Source organism: Ovis aries, chromosome 15 (assembly GCF_016772045.2).
Source record: "Ovis aries strain OAR_USU_Benz2616 breed Rambouillet chromosome 15, ARS-UI_Ramb_v3.0, whole genome shotgun sequence".
Lineage (NCBI taxonomy): Eukaryota > Metazoa > Chordata > Mammalia > Artiodactyla > Bovidae > Ovis > Ovis aries.
Genome location: NC_056068.1, coordinates 37,703,569 through 37,721,137, shown reverse-complemented (window position 1 = coordinate 37,721,137; position 17,569 = coordinate 37,703,569). Strand labels below are relative to the sequence as shown.

At 36.9% G+C, this 17,569-nt stretch overlaps 1 protein-coding gene across 2 annotated transcripts in view; it reads left to right on the top strand.

The window, feature by feature from the left end:
* PDE3B (phosphodiesterase 3B) overlaps positions 1-17,569 on the top strand; it is a 178,401-nt gene that overhangs the window by 119,721 nt on the left and 41,111 nt on the right. For both annotated transcript variants that reach the window (XM_042233027.2, XM_012095710.5), the window contains exons 3-5: positions 4,572-4,820; positions 7,614-7,756; positions 14,284-14,390. In XM_042233027.2, the coding sequence (XP_042088961.1) occupies positions 4,572-4,820; positions 7,614-7,756; positions 14,284-14,390 (499 nt within the window). The remainder of the gene's footprint in view (positions 1-4,571; positions 4,821-7,613; positions 7,757-14,283; positions 14,391-17,569) is intronic.

Here is a 17,569-nt window from a genome sequence, read left to right as displayed (position 1 = left end):
TTTCTTCAAAACTGAATGAGTCTTGCCAACACCACCAAGGGCAAATTGATCCGGAACTCCATTCATATTAAGTGGCCAGGGAAGTATGCTCATTCTCTACTAAGTATGAGACTCTCCTTCCCCAGCAAGGCAGGAGGTGGCCAGGTCTCCCCAACACTGGTGCCTGGCCCAGAAAGTGCTCTTTGTCCTGTGGCCTGGAGACTCCCTTTCCTGACTTTGCAACAGATAGCCCAACCTGGGGAGTTCCTCAGTGGTGGCTGACTCTTTGCGGCCCCATAGACCGTAGCTCGCCATGCTCCTCTGTACATGGAGTTATCCAGGCCAAAATGCTGGAGTGGGTAGCCATGCCCTTTTCCAGGGGATCTTCCCAACCCAGGGATCAAATCAAATCCAGGTCTCTCAAATTGCAACTCCCCACTGCTAGGCACCAGCCCTGGTGGAACCAGAATGAAATCAGGCAGACTAAAAATACCACTGTGAATGCCCTGAAAATTAAATTTCATTAGAACTACAGCCTGAAAAAGCAGTGTAGGACATAGTACTAAATCTAAACAGAAAGATCACCCCTACTATAAAAGATGTAAATAGGACCCAGAGTCTTCTAGTATAGTTACAAAATGTTGACAAGAATTTTGAAAATCACCTGTCATATCAAGAACCAGGAAACTTACAACTTGAGTGAGAAAAGATAATCAATTATTAACACCAACATGAATCAGATTTGAAACTGACTAGGAATTTTAATAGATTTAAGGGACTAGATCTGATAGACAGAGTGCCTGATGAACTATGGATGGAGGTTCGTGACATTGTAGAGGAGACAGGAATCAAGACCATCACCAAGAAAAAGAAATGCAAAAAAGCAAAATGGCTGTCTGAGGAGGCCTTACAGATAGCTGTGTAAAGAAGAGAAGTGAAAAGCAAAGGAGATGTATGGCAAAACCAATACAGTATTGTAAAGTAAAATAAAGTAAAAAAAAAAAAAAAAGAAAAGCAAAGGAGAAAAGGAAAGATATACCCATCTGAATGCAGAGTTCCAAAGAAAGGAGAGATAAGAAAGCCTTCCTCAGCGAGCAATGCAAAGAAATAGAGGAAAACAATAGAATGGGAAAGACTAGAGATCTCTTCAAGAAAATTAGATATACCAAGGGAACATTTCATGCAAAGATGGGCTCGATAAAGGACAGAAGTGGTATGGACCTAACAGAAGCAGAAGATACTAAGAAGAGATGGCAAGAATACACAGAAGAACTGTACAAAAAAAATCTTAACGACCCAGATAATTACGATGGTGTGATCACTCACACTAACCTAGAGCCAGACATCCTGGAATGTGAAGTCAAGTGGGCCTTAGGAAGCATCACTATGAACAAAGCTAGTGGAGGTGATGGAATTCCAGTTGAGCTATTTCAAATCCTAAAAGATGATGCTATGAAAGTGCTGCAATCAATATATCAGCAAATTTGGAAAACTCAGCAGTGGCCACAGGACTGGAAATGGTCAGTTTTCATTCCAATCTCAAAGAAAGGCAATGCCAAAGAATGTTCAAACTACAATACAATTGCACTCATTTCACACACTAGTAAAGTAGTGCTCAAAATTCTCCAAGCTAGGCTTCAGCAATACGTGAACCATGAACTTCCAGATTTTCAAGTTGGTTTTAGAAAAGGCAGAGGAACCAGAGATCAATTTACCAACATCCGCTGGATCATCAAAAAAGGAAGAGAGTTCCAGAAAAGCATCTACTTCTGCTTTATTGACTATGCCAAAGCCTTTGAGTGCATGGATCACAATAAACTGTGGAAAATTCTGAAAGAGATGTGAATACCAGAATACCTGACCTGCCTCTTAAGAAACCTGAATGCAGGTCAGGAAGCAACAGTTAGAACTGGACATGGAACAACAGACTGGTTCCAAATAGGAAAAGGAGTATGTCAAGGCTGTATATTGTCACCCTGCTTATTTAACTTATATACAGAGTACATCATGAGAAATGCTGGGCTGGATGAAGCACAAGCTGGAATCAAGATTGCCAGGAGAAATATCAAAAACCTCAGATATGCAGATGACACCACCCTTATGGCAGAAAGTGAAGAACTAAAGAGCCTCTTGATGAAAGTGAAAGAGGAGAGTGAAAAAGTTGGCTTAAAGCTCAACATTCAGAAAACAAAGATCATGGCATCAGGTCTCATCACTTCATGACAAATAGATAGGAAAACAGTGGAAACAGTGTCAGACTTTATTTTTTGGGTCCCCAAAATCACTGCAGACGGTGACTGCAGCCATGAAATTAAAAGACGCTTACTCCTTGGAAGGAAAGTAATGACCAACCTAGACAGCATATTCAAAAGCAGAGACATTACTTTGTCAACAAAGATCTGTCTAGTCAAGGCTATGGTTTTTCCAGTGGTCATGTATGGATGTGAGAGTTGAATGATAAAGCTGAGCGCCGAAGAATTGATGCTTTTGAACTGTGGTGTTGGAGAAGACTCTTGAGAGTCTCTCGGACTGTAAGGAGATCCAACCAGTCCATCCTAACAGTCCTGGGTGTTCATTGGAAGAACTGATGCTGAAACTGAAACTCTTAATATTTTGGCCACCTGATGTGAAGAGCTGACTCATTTGAAAAGACCCTAATGCTGGGAAAGATTAAGGGCAGGGGGAGAAGGGGACGACAGAGGATGAGATGGTTGGATGGCACCACCAACTCAATGGACATGGGTTTGGGTAGACTCTGGTAGTTGGTGATGGACAGGGAGGCCTGGTGTGCTGCGGTTGATGGGGTTGCAAAGAGTTAGACACGACTGAGTGACTGAACTGAACTGAGGAATTTTAAAGTGGCCATCATAAAAATGTCTTAATAAGCAATTACAAATCTTTTGAAACAAGTAAATGAAATAGAAAATATCAGGAGAAAAAGAAAGTAGAAGTTACCAAAAAAGGGGGGAGGAAGCTTATAGAGCTACAAAATGCAATAATGGAAATTAAAGCAAAATGAACAAAATCTTAAGGACCTGGAGGACAATAACAAGAGATCCAGCATTCATAATCATCAGTGTCTGAGAAGGAGAGGGAATCTGAAGAAATAATAGTTGAAAACTTCCCAAATTTTGTAAAAGATGTAATTCTGCAAATTCAAGAAGCTGAGCAGGGACTTCCTGGGTGGTCCAGGGGCTAAAACACTGCACTCCAGTGCAGGGAGCCTGGGTTCAATCCCAGGTCAGGGAAATGCAACAAAGAGTTTGCATTCCGCAACCAAAGATACTGCATACTGAAACTAGGGCCCGGTGTAGCCAAATAAATAAATAAATATATTTTAAAAGCTGAGTGAATCTCAAATAGTATCAGTGTTCCCCACCCTCAAAACAAATCTTCTGTAAAATATGTTAAACTTTTGAAAACTAAAAGCAAAGAAAATATATTGGAAGCAGCCAGAGAGAAATGACACACTGCCTATAAAGGAACACCCAAGTCAAATGACAACAGATTTCTTAGAGTGTGGGAAAACAGATACTGTTATATACAGTTTGTGGAAATACTGGTTTGACCAATATATGTAAGGGTAGTTTTATAGTGATTTTAACATGTTCATTTACTTTGCTTCAGTAGTTCAAGTTAATGGGAAGCTATTGATCAGAAATATGCTTAATTATCTACAGTGACATATTAAGAGAGGTATTCGCTTATAAAAACTAGAAATAGCTGAGCTATGGCCCAATAATGGGGAATGTTTTAAAATAAAGTAATACAAAATAATACTTAAGAAAAAGAAAAAAAATCCTCAAAGAGCAAATACATTATTAAGCTAATTATTGGTCTAACTTTCATAACACTTCTCAATTTAAAAATGTAGTGAGGATACATAAGTGAACTCAACAGATACTTTGAATAATTATGAACTATAAACACACCCAAATGTAAATTCAAGGTACAGTAAAACAACAGAAAGTCAAAGTGAAGTCGCTCAGTCGTGTCCGACTCTTTGCGACCCCGTGGGCTGTAGCCTACCAGGCTCCTCCCTCCATGGGACTCTCTGGGCAAGAGTACTGGAGTGGGTTGCCATTTCCTTCTCCAAAACAACAAAAGTAACATTTAATTCACTATTCTGATCACCAGAGCACTGATTTCTGTGGGTAATTGAGTTGAACATAATACATATGTATTTTTGAAAAGTAAAAATATATATATCAATGAAACATTTATAAATTTAAAAAAAAAAGTATTTTCTGTCTATTCTTCAGGACCCAGCCTCATGCTATTCCTTCCATATTAACCATTCAGTTCAGTTTAATCACTGTCTCCTTTATACTCTGATACCCCACGAAATATACTAATGAATAATGTAGAAAAAAATTAAAGTTCACAGTATCTGTTACATACTTCAGCATCAAAATTTTAAGGTTAGAATCATACTGCTTATATTATTTATGCTATGTCCAAATAAGTGAAAATTAATATTTAGTAGGATTCAGTTACTTAAGCTATTGTTAGATGGACTTTATTTAAAGTTTTTTTTTTTTAAATTTTGTGTCTAACAAATATGTAATTTTATGTCTTTTTTTCTTTTCTAGATTTCTGGAGGTGGAAGTGGAGTTGATCTTTCAGTGCTAAATGAGGCTCGCAATATGGTGTCAGATCTTCTGGTTGACCCCACCCTTCCTCCACAAGTCATTGCTTCCCTACGGAGTATCAGTAGCTTGATGGGTGCTTTCTCAGGCTCCTGTAGGCCAAAGATTAATCCCCTCACACCATTTCCTGGATTTTATCCCTGCTCTGAGATAGAGGACCCCGCTGAGAAAGGAGATCGAAAACTTCACAAGGTCAAAAATACAGTAATCAGCCAGCCCTATTTATCATGTTTAATAATGTTTTTGAGTTAAAACTGCTCCTTTAAATCTTAGATAAAATAGAATTTCTTTTTAAAGGGCTTCGTTCCTTTATAATACATTGAGTTGCTTGGGACTTCAGAGGTAGTTATAATTTCAAATAGTTCAGTATGAAGCAACCATTCAGTTTTCATTGTGAATAATATTACTGTAATTAGCAGTTATAACTTCATTGGTAGCAACTATTTTTTATTATCTTTAAGAAGCAGAGAACAGAAGGAAAATTTATTTTCAGGCTGTACAGCAAACTAGCAGTCAAATTGTGTCATTAATCTATTTTATTTTTTGGAAACCAGGAATTCTTTTTGGACCAAAAAAAAAAAAAAGATCATTATAATAGTCATCTTATGAAATTCCATAGCATTATTTTAAACTGATTTTCACATTTTTTTGGAACTCTCTACCTACCCACTGGAGATTATTGTAGCACAGTAGGCATTTATTTTTCCATCACTAGATATGGGATTGATTTTTCTTTAAATATCATTGACCCCAAATAGGATTTCCTTTAGAAAATAATAAACACTATTCTAAATAGGTATACATTATGCATGTTCAGAGTGCTTTTAATTCTTTTATTTGGCTATCAATAGTCAAATTGATACCTTTACCTGTAGTTAATATCATAAAACTTTAAAAATAGAAATATTTTAGAGATTATTTTAACTACTTTATTCTGCTGGTTAAAGAAACTAAGAGAAGATGAAATTCCAATCAGTTTTCATTGTAATAGTGTATACAGAGTTTAGAAAAAGTTAAATATAGTGTTTGGAGACTCTGATCATCAATTCATTTTGTTAATTCTCAGCATTGTTATATAGAAATGTTGAAAAATTAAGTAAGCCTGATTAAGGCAAAATTTTGGTAATTATTGATCACAAATTTGGATAAGTAGTTGTGATGCTTTTATTTTTAAAGTGTATAGAATAGCAGCTGCATTACTCAAAACCCAATGGAAGTTACACACATTATTTTAAAACACTCTACCCATGAGAAAGAGGTTAATCACAGCATCAAATAGGGGTAGCAATAAATTCATCAATAAAATGATACATTTTGAGTTATTAATGGTTTTCATTTGGTATGTTGCTCTTCCTTTATATTTTCCATTGGCATTTGCGGTTTCAAATAGTAATTTTAAAAAGTAATAATTCTTAAAACTGTTAAGACATAAAAATTGCACTGAGGGAGTTCACTGGCAGCCTCATGGTTAGACTTCCAGGCTTTCTCCACTGTGGCCTGGGTTCAGTCCCTATGGAGAACTGAGATCCTGCAAGCCATGCAGCCAGGCAAAGAGATGTTTAAAAATCACATTGTTATCAGTATTCTGTTTGTTACTATGTTTACTGTGTAGAAAAGCGTACTGGTACATTTTAGAAACATTTTAAACAAACAGGATGCCTAATTGCCTCATTTCCTGAACATTCTAGGTAATCAGGCTTATTTGAGTACTCCAATTTACTGATAGGAATAAGTCATAGAAGAATCAGGAAGTAACCCTTATTTCTTTTCTTTGTGTTCTTTTAACTTCTTACTTAAATTTCATGTCTAATTTATCTCTGCTTTGGAAAAGAATATAAAAAGCCTGGTGTTACCTAAAAGAGCAAAAGCATTTATGAAGAAAGTAAAGAAAAGGGACTTAGAAGAGATGATTTAAAGTAAATGTCTTATATGCATGATAAGAACTGAGAAAGAGTATATGGACCTAAATTATAGTCAGAAAGGATGTTACATAAACAACTTTTTCAATGTAAATGTAACTGACATGTTACATAAACAGCTTTTTCAATGTAAATGTAACTAACATTGAATCTTTATAAAATCAACATCCTTGGGAAAACTTAAATATAAGACATATTTATCTCTCTGAGATGGTCTCATGTCTGCTCATAGGGGAAATTCATAAGAAGCAGAAACTATTTTATGTCAGTTTCACTAAAACACCTATTCAGAGTGGTCAAAAATGGGATATTCTGGGTTAACATTTGGATTAACTGAGAATATTTTCAGAAATTAGGATAAATATTCTTAATGTGAAAGGTGTTCTGAATTTAATGTAGTCATTAATTCAGAAGCTCAGAACTCTGCAAGTTAGCCTCTATGTACATTAGCATTGTAGTTAAAATACAAAAGCTTTAGGAAATAGGGCTCATCCCTGATCCTAAGCTTGGCCTCTAAAAGTAGTTTCTTCAGGGTACATCTGCTTTTAAAATTGTCAGTTGCTTATTTCTCATAAAACTATAAATAAAATGTACAAAAGAAAAAATTTTTGGTTAAACTATCAGGAATTCAGAAACCAGTTTTTAAACAGGAGAAAGGTAAAGGAAAGAGTAGTACAGAATGTGATATTTGGAGTAAAACATACTCATTCTGCTTCTATACATGCTAAAAATGTACAATTGATCCTTGAATGACATGGGTTTGAACTGTGTGGGCCCGCTTATGTGGAGTATCTTTTTCAGCAATAAATACTACAGTTCTACACCATCTATGGTTGGTGGAATCCATGGATGTAGCATCTCAAATATGGAGGAAGAACATGTAGGGAGGGCCTGCTGTAAATGACACCTGATATTCAACTGCATGAAGGGTATTGGTGCCCCTAACTCCCAAGTTGTTCAAGGATTTGTTGTACTCTGTACTGATATTTTCATGTACCATCTTTAGCATCACATTTACAGCATGTTAAAGGGTAACAATTTTAACCACTGTTAAATTATTCAACAGGGGCTGAACAGTAGGAATAGTTTACCAACCCCTCACCTGAGGAGGAGCTCAGGAACCTCAGGTCTGCCACCTATCGACCAGACTTCTCCAAGGTGGGAACGAAATAATGGCAAACGGCCTCACCAAGAATTTGGCATTTTAAGGTAAAATCCTCAGAGCATTTTCAAGAAGCCTGAATCTCTTACAGCCACTTCGTTTCTGTGAATGAAGTGTGAAATAATTCTGAAAGCCTAAAGGAACCCTGAAAGTGTTTTAGGTATAGGACAGCATGGTTTGTAATGTGGCCTGGTAGAGAAACTGATCCTTAAAAAGAAGGTAATCTGCCTTCTCCACCCAAAACAGGCAAGCTGGATACAAAGCATGCTGGAGCCCTAAGAACATGAACCAGGGAGGCAGTGTAAGCAAACGAGAATCAGTTTTAGATGTGAAACCGGGAAGACCAGGGTAGAGGTGGCCAAATTGGAGGCAGTCATCATCCACTGCTGAGTGTTCTTGTTGGTCCGTAGTTTGACTTGTGAAAGCAGGAGCACCCCACAGTTCACCCCACATGCTGCCTCAGACGTGAGGTATAGGTAGCAGGACACTTTCAAGCTCTGTTCCTGCTGGGGAACTAAGACTACTAATACATTCTGTATCCTGTTGAGGATTTACCTGGAACTAAGCAGTGCTTATCCTGCAAAGGAAGAGTGTCGGTAACTACAGCCAGGAGAGGCTGGGAGATAGCAGGACCCGAGATCTTCTGAATGTAAGCATATCCATTTACTCTGCAAACAAAGGATTCCATACTTGGCCTGTTAATGGCCAGGACAGATATTTATCTGTGTGAGTTATAGGCATCTATGTAGTCAGTTACATAACCATAGTTAATTAAATTGTGAGTGAAGTCGCATCCGACTCTTTGTAGTCAATGTAAATTTCCTGTTAAACCATTCTGTTAGGACTGAGCTGTGTTGGTCTTTAATAACTTGATCTGTGTAGTTACACATTTGAAACAGTAGGTGGCAGTGTTGGATCAGAGCTAGTTCTGTTCAACTTTCTATTAGCATTTTATATATGAAATGATTAGATAATTGTAATTTTCCAGATTCTTCTGTGATTTATTAATTTGAATCTTCTACAATACATTCAACTAAACGAAACTCCATTTTTGTAAAAGAAAAACTGAGTGAAATGATACATAAAACAAGAATGGATTCAAGTGTGAAGAGAATGTTACAGGAAAATGAGCTTTCGTCCAAAGCTTGCCCAGAGCTTAAACATGATAATAGTTTTTGTTGCTGTTGTTTGGCGTTTTTTTTTTTTTTTTAATAACGGAAGCAGGATATGACGAAATAAATGACGTTAGGAACTGAAAATATGACAGGTATTTCTTAACCCTGGGAGACATCATCTTGAGAATAGTTTTGAGTTTAAGAAAGAATGATGAAAATGATTCTATTTTTTCATCTTTCCGTCACACTGACGTAACAGCAACGTTTTTAAAATTAAATGTCTGATACATTGAGTTAAGGTTATTTTTACTGCCTCCACATAATCAATAATAAGAAACGTGGTCCAAGGAAAACTAATTTTTATATGAACATATCTCAGCATTAAAGGTAAATGCAGGCAGATTCAATATATTTACTTAATATTCATTAGAACAAAATTATTATGCCTCATAAAAGATTTAGAACTCTAAAGGATAAAGTAATTGGCGGTATTATGAAACATCTCCTTTAAAGAGGCAAGGTTAGAAGGAATTTTTCTAGTGTGCAGGAGCTGAAGCTGCTATGTAATGAATTTCTAAGTGTACTTTGAACATAGGGTAAAGGGGAATATGTGAAGCATTTACAAGCCTCTTCCTTTTGAAATTCAAGTCTCTGGATCAGTGCTGTCCAGCAGAAATGTCTGTCACGATGGGGATGTTTTACAGCTGTGCGTCCACTTTGGTTGTCGCTAGGTACATGTGTCTGTTGCTCACTTGAAATGTGTCTATCATGACTAAGGAAGTTAAAGTTGATTTGATTTTAATCAGTTAAAATACAAAGAGCCATACTCAGCTATCATACAGACCTAAGTGGCAACCGTATTAGGCAGCATAGCTATACATCTTTAATGTATGGTGACATTTTGTTTGGGAACCTTCAGGTTTTAGAAGCACAGAACTAACAGGCTTGTGACTGAACTCATGAGGCATTTGTTTCAAATTGATTAGAGTACTCCAGAATGGAGAGTACATTTCCTAGTTTTGATATGAATGCAACTGTAGATTCTGATCATAAACTCTCTATGATTTTAAATGACCCTGCCCATGATTTCAACATGATGTAAACATTGAACCTCTTGCTCCCTGAAGCTATGTCTGAAACCTAATTTCTCATCTCTCCAGCTGATTTTCCCTCTGTTACTGTTATTCTGTCATTTCCTGGCACAGTGCTGGCTGAAATCCTCTAATTTTGTGGTTGCTTACAAAACTGATTTACCTAGAAAACCTTGGTATTGTCTTTACATCCTGTTGTTGCCTTACTCTATAGATAACAGCTGTCACGTCTAATCTCCAAAGCTCTTTACCTCTCTATTCCCTTTTTCCTTTATCACTCTGCCTATATTATTTCATGCTTTCATTATTGCTTATGTGGGCTGTTGAATTATCCTTCCCATTTCTAATATTCTTCACTACCCAATCCATCTTCTACCTTCCACCAGAAATTGTCCTTAAACAAAATTTTGATTATATTTATTTTTCTAATCATTTTTTGAACCTTTATCGTGCCTGTAGAATACTGCCCCAATTCCTAGCCTGAGATTTAAAATTCTGTTAATCCCTCATGACAAAGCTACACCCTTACTTAGAAAAATTAAACAGAGATACACGAGCAATCTCGCAAAGAGGAGTAGAAAAATGGTTTGGGGAGCTCTCTACATGAAAATAACAGGTACATAAGTTGTGTTAGATTTTTCCTTAAAGAAGACACTTCCTTGAAGAGGAAACTTCCTTGAAGTCTTCTCATAAAACTTTTTTAGTTTCACTCCCTTAGAAAATTAAGCTGAATTATACTTTTTAGCTGCCTTATTTGTGTAAAGTGTAAGATAGGACTTAATTTTGCCTTTTTTTTTTTAATGCTTTGCCTGGAGAAAAAAAATGAAGTATTATAAACTTTGTGATAGGTATTACTAGGAAAAACATAAGAAGAGATAGTTTTAGTTGAACAGCTGCTGTGTTACCTACTCTTAGCACTGTTCATCTCTGAGAGGACTTGAGATGTTAATTAAGAAGGCCATTACTTTTTAACACTAGAATAACTCCAGTATCACTTTCATTTATCTGAAACTCCAGGCAAGTTAAACTGTTTGATAGTCCCTCTGTTTGTGCACATGTGTGCCCTTCTACCTAGAATAGACCTCTCACTCTTATTTCTGTATGTTCTTAAAGACTGGGCTCAGATGTCACAGCTAAACAGTAACACACTGACACCCCTCCTTTGTTCTCTAAGGAATAGTAATCTGTTTTGCCTCTGAGTCTCCTTAACATGTTTTCTTTGCTCTTTCATGGAAATTTTCATTTCCTACCTGTTTTAGACATTACGACCCTTCTGAGACCTGCTGGACTTACTGTGAAGGGTTTGGGATTACATTAAAACAGGTCTTTGAAGATGAACAGCTGCATAACAAGTATCCTGCAGGAGTATGCTATCCACATGACACTGGATACTCTTTTCTGCTTCAGTTTCAGACCCAGGATGACATTTTGCTGGTCAGGAAATTCCAGCAAGGTTGAATTTATGTTTTGGGGGGTTAGCTGACAGTTGAATTATCCAGGCACAGCATTAGTATCTAATGCTGTTAGTATCTAACGCACAGCGTTAGAGTTGAAAGCGTGGCTGAACTGCTGTGCATGGATTGCTGGGACCCAGACCCTCCCTGTGGACAGACGGTACAAATTCAGAGCTCACAGCTCATTTCCTTTGAACAGATTTTCCCTGGGAAACACAGGCAAATCCCGTACCAAAACTTTGAGGGCTATCAGCTGTAGGTACTACACCACCAAAGAGGCTTGCCTTTAACCTATTCTGATTCATCGTTCATCATGGAAAGTGCTCTTTAATTAAACCTAATAATGTTGCCTGGCAATAGTATGTCCCCTAAATAATGTACTTGGGAACCAGCTTCTCAATTATGTGTCTCATAATTTATTAGCGAATTATACTAAAGCCTGGACCCTATTTGAACTGCAGAGATTCAAGACAGCTAACTGGTGTCATCCCACTCAGTTCTTAAGATAATGACTCTGCAAAATCTGGACATTGTATAGCCAACAAGTTTTTACAGCTACTTAAAAAATAATAATACATGAAATGATATAAACCTTGTCAAGGTAATTTGCATTGATTGTCTTAGAAATCAGCTGTTAATATATGGCTTAACTCTATGACCATAACATTTGACATCTCTTGCAATGTAATTCTGACTTTAATCATCTTCTTGCCAACTATTAATAATCACTGGGACTCCTAGCCTGTTTTGCCCTCTATTTTCTTCAGTATTGTTTTATATATCTCATTACGGTAAATATTTATCTGGTTCTAGGCAAAGAATTAATGGGATGATTCTGGAACTGAGCTGAAAACCTGTAATTTGACCTATACTTCTCAATTCTAAACAACTAACCATTTTAATTACTAGAAGACACCCCCTCCTCGCCCCCGTTCAGGTAGAAGACTAGGGAGTGTGCTTCAGGGCTCTTCTCTGAAGGAGAAAAACCTGTCTTTGTTTTGAATATTAATAAGGAAGTAGGTGTTGGTAGAGTACACAGATTGTTCTATTTGAATATTGCCCTGGGTGGCATTGCTACTCTTTTTTCCCCATCTCTCCCACTCCTTTTGAAGGCAATGAATATTCAAATACAAAGAATGATTGCACACTGGTAGGGAGATGAGTTTATTGAGTGTTATGAACATACTGCCTCTTTTTAAAACATTGTGAACAAATTATTATTACTATTAGCTTGAGCAAAAAAAATTACAGAATCTAGAGGCTAGATGTTATCTTAGAAAAGTTCTTTATTCTAAACCTCTAATTTTACAGATGGCGAAACACACAAAGATAACATCAGAATTGTCTTGTGGAAAGAGCATACACTTCAGAGTCAGAAAAATTTAAGAGTCAGAGAAATTTGAAGTTGAATTTTATCTCTGCCACTGTGAATTTTAGCTTAACACAATACTAAGCCTCTCAAAGCCTCAGTTTTCTTATCTAATAACAAAGTTGTTCAGATGACCAAGTATGCAAATTACCTGAAATAATGAATGATACATAATATTCAAAATAGTGCTGTTATTTTTATAATTTTTATTCACGAAAATTTTTCTGTGGATAAATTGGTTGCCAACTGTTTTTACAAGCCTTCTGTTTGTTATCCAGAATTTTTTTATCTCATAAAATTATAAGACAAACTAGATTTTGAGAACAAGGTCCAAAGAAAGCCTCAAAGCAGGAGTGAGCAAAAGAGTCCGTTCACTCAGAACTGGAGAGAGAAAAGATCTGTTCTCTTGAAAAGTGAGAATAGCAACCTAAAGACAGGATCATTCATTTAATCCAGTAATGTCTCCTGAACACCTTTACCAGGCACTGACTGTGCTGTACCCACAGCTGAATGAAGAGGTGTATCTTATGGCCTCTGAAAGGAATTCACAAGTTAGTGAGGCGTAAGCATCTGTGGCATGGATATATATAACAGACATGGACAAAAACCTCTAAGGTCACAGAAAAACAGATCTTCCTTGAGTAAGGGGGTATGGGAGTACACAAAAAATGGAGTTGGAGGGAGGGGGAAGCTTACTGAGAACTCAGCCTATACTAACAAAAAGTTGAGTGAAAAATAAAGACACGAGATTTGTTCTTAATCCTGTGGCAAAGTGCCCACATCAGGGTTGACTAACAGAAGAAAAAAGGCTAGTGAATATCTAAGAAAGGAAGTCCTATATGTATGGCCCTCGGCCAAGGGCTTTAAAATATGTAATCTTAAAACGCATTTTATATATCAATTGGTATACTATGATTGCTCACCTATATTTAATTTCTTCATAAGGACCCTAAAACCTACAATAAATATTTCAGTTATAGGATATGACTGTGTTAACGGGTAATCAATTATCTGTGCAGAAGGGGAATGGAAGATAGTGAAAAACTATGTTTTAGGTCAGTAATTGTCAGTGAGGTCCCTGGACCACCTAAGCACTTGTCAGACATGCCAATTGTGACCTTTTCCCAGAGCTATTGAATCAGAAATCTTGGTGGTGGGAGTAGCAGTCTGTGTTACAAAGAGCCCTCCAGTGATACTGATAACCTGCTTCTTGCCAGGGTTCAGCAAATTACAGCCTGTGGATCTAATGAGGACCATACCTGTCTTTTGTCAATAAAATTATATTGAAAAACATGATTTTACTCATTTGTTTATCATTGGTTATGGCTGTTTTTATACCGCAGTGGCAGAATTGAGTAATTGCAGAGACCTTATGGCTTGCAAAGTCCAAAGTAGTTACTACTTGGTTCTTTACAGAAAAAATTTGCTGGTGCCTGCTTTACTCTGGATGTATAAGCAGATATTTGCTAATGAATTGAAGACCATAAGAAAAAAATGAATTTTTCATGTTTTTAAAAATCTTAACCTGTTATCTTTCCCTTTTAGTCAAGGATGCTATCTAAATGGGCCTTTTAGTTCAAATCTACTGACAGTCCCGAAGCAAAGGTCATCATCTGTATCGTTAACTCACCATGTAGGTCTAAGAAGAGCTGGTAAGAAATCATTCTTTGTGACTTAAATATGGGAGGTCTCAAACTATATGGTAGTGCAAACTTTTCATTACCTATTAACAGCTGAGGATATATTTTCTCAGATATGAATAGAAACTATTCTTAGCTGAGAACAGGGTTTTCATTACCTATTCATAGATGAGATGGTTGGATGGCATCACTGACTCAATGTACATGAGCTTGAGCAAACTCTGGGAGATAGTGAAGGACAGGAAAGCATGGTGTGCTGCCGTTTATGGGGTCGCAAAGAGTCGGACACGACTGAGCGACTGAACTGAACTGAAATGAACTGAAGTTAACATAAAACTAAGCAGTTTGGGTTGGCTGTTAGTTGACAATTTGCTCATTTGTTTGTTAATTTTTGAACATATACTATGTATCAGGAACTTTGTTAGGCACTGAGGATTCAGGGATAAAATATAGAACTATTTAACCTGAATAGTTGTAGACAAAGAGCAAAGGAAAACCCTCAGTAAAGGGCATTCTTTTGTAGCATGGTGATTGTAGAGGAGGAAAAAAAAATCTTAATATGAGAGTAGGAAAAATCCTGACTGTATCCTATATCCTAATAAAGCAAAGCGAAGCAAAGTGAAAGCAAAGTCGCTTAGTCATGTCCAACTCTTTGCGAGCACATGGACTGTAACCAGGCTCCTCCATCCATGGGATTTTCTAGGCAAGAATACTGGAGTGGGTTGCCGTTTCCTTCTCCAGAGGATCTTCCTGACCCAGGAATCAAACCCGGGTCTCCCGCATTGTAGGCAGACGCTTTACCATTTGAGCCATCAGGGAAGATATAGCCTAATAAGCCACCCTTAATAGAATCTTGGGGTGGGGGTGGTGGCTGTTAATTGACATATTGTTAGTTTTAGGTGTACAACAAAATGATTTGATGTTTGTATATACTATAAAATGATCACCATAATGAGTCTAGTTAACATCTGTCACCATAGTTACAAGTTTTTTTTCTTGTGATGAGAACTTTCAAGATCTATTCTCTTAACTTTCAAATACACAATACAGTATTATTAACTATAGTCACCAAAGATGATGAAATGGCATATTTAAAGTATTGCCAAAACAAAAATTGCCAACCTGAAATTCTTTATCCAGTGAAGATATCCTTTAAAATTTAAGGTGAAATAACAAGTGTTTTTTATACAAAAAAAAAGGTAAAATGTATTGCTTGTAGATGTGCACTATTGAGATTTAGCAAAGAAAATTCTTTAGATAGGAGGAAAGTGATCCAAATTGAAGCATGGATCTGCAGGAACGAATGAAAAGCACTGGTAAGCCTAAATATGTGGGTGCATGAAAACAATGACTCCCTGCAGTTTGCATAATGTATAAAGAAGTATATGGAAACAGTGGCATAAAGGGTGGGGAAAGGGGTACATTGGATGTACTAGCAGTGATTGAAAAGTACTAAAAAGTTCTGTTTTAAAAGAAACTAATACTTCAGAGATGTACACTGTAATATCCAGTGTCACAGTCAAATAAAAAAAGTGTTACTCAGTTGTGTCCAGCTCTTTGCTACCCCATGGACTGTAGCCCACCAGGCTCCTCTGTCCATGGAATTGTCCAAGCAAGAATACTGGAGTGGGTTACCATGCCCTCCTCCAGGGGATCTTCCCGACCCAGGGATCAAACCTGGGTCACCTGCATTGCAGACAGATTCTTTACCATCTGAGCCACCAGGGACAAAAATAGGAGCAAAAAACTAAACTGCTTCAGAATTTTGGAAGTTAACAGAAGCCAGAGAACACACTAGAAATCATCTGTACAAGAGAAACTAACTACTGAACCTTGGTGAGGCTTTGGGTTCTATGACAATTTAATTGAAAGCAGTTCCCAAACCCTCTCTCCCCAGCTCAATGGTACTACAGCTAAAAGCCACTCGCTTTGCAGTCATTAAAGTCTGACCTCTTTAAAAACTGCATTAAAAGCAACAACCTGAGAGTACAGTAAATGTTTTGTCCAAACTCACTGGAAAACATCTTTGTTCCCAGGTTGTTGTGGATAATTCATTTGACTGAGAGCTCAGCTCTCCAAAAAAATAACACCAACAAAAAACACCCACCACCCTCTGCCAGCAACATTTTGAGTGGGTAAAGCTGTGATTTCAACTAAGGCAAACAAGAACTGATTGGAAATTTAAAAGGAAATCCTGGACACTAGATGACCACACGAAAGTGAAAAGCTCTGGCTTATGCCTGAAGATCTGCTAGGCTGAGCACATTTTCAGGGCTGTGCACATGCTCAGGAAAGATTTGTGAAAGGAGAAGGCCCTGGCTGCTCCACTTGTAGCTGACCTTGAAGTGCTGCACAAGCAGGAAGTAAAAGCTAAAGCTGTTTTTTAAACTGCCTGGAAATTTGAAGTTGTAACTTTTCAAACATATTCCCATCAACAAATGATGACACATAGGCAAGACATTTAAAGAAATTTTCTGTCTCAACTAAATCATACTGACCCACGGGTGACTTCTAAGAAGTCAAGCATAAATCAAAGAGGAAAGGGGAAAAAAGGCATCAGAGCACTCAGTGACTACACACCTCAGTGAAAAAAAACCTACATTATGAGTTCAGGAGATCACTCAATGAATAGTCAGAAATAAAATGAACAAACACAAAATAAGCCACATAAACCTTGAGGGTGGGAGAGATCTGATACTAGAATTGTTACAGTATAGTATCTAAATGTCCAGTTTTTAATTAAAAAAAATTTATGAAGCATGCAAAGAAACAGGATGAAAAACAGCCAACAGAATTTCTGTGAGTGAGCTTGGACTTTGGATTTAACAATGGCTTTAAATTTGCTACCATTATATCTTTAAAGAACTTCAGGAAACCATATCTAAAGTAAGAAGAGTATGACAACAATATCTCACCAAGGAAAGAATATAAAGAATTAGAAATTATATGATGAAATTATAAAATAATTTAAATAATTATAAAATAGTCATCACTTCTACTCAATATTGGGTTAGAGGTTCTACTCTGAGAAGTTTAGGTAAAAACAATGAAAGGAAGATGTAAAACTATTTGCAGACAACATCATCATATATTTATAAATCCTAAGAAATTCCTTAAAACCTATTACAACAAATAGACAAATTAATCAGTGTGGCAGGATATAAAATCTGTACGCAAAAATCAGTTACATT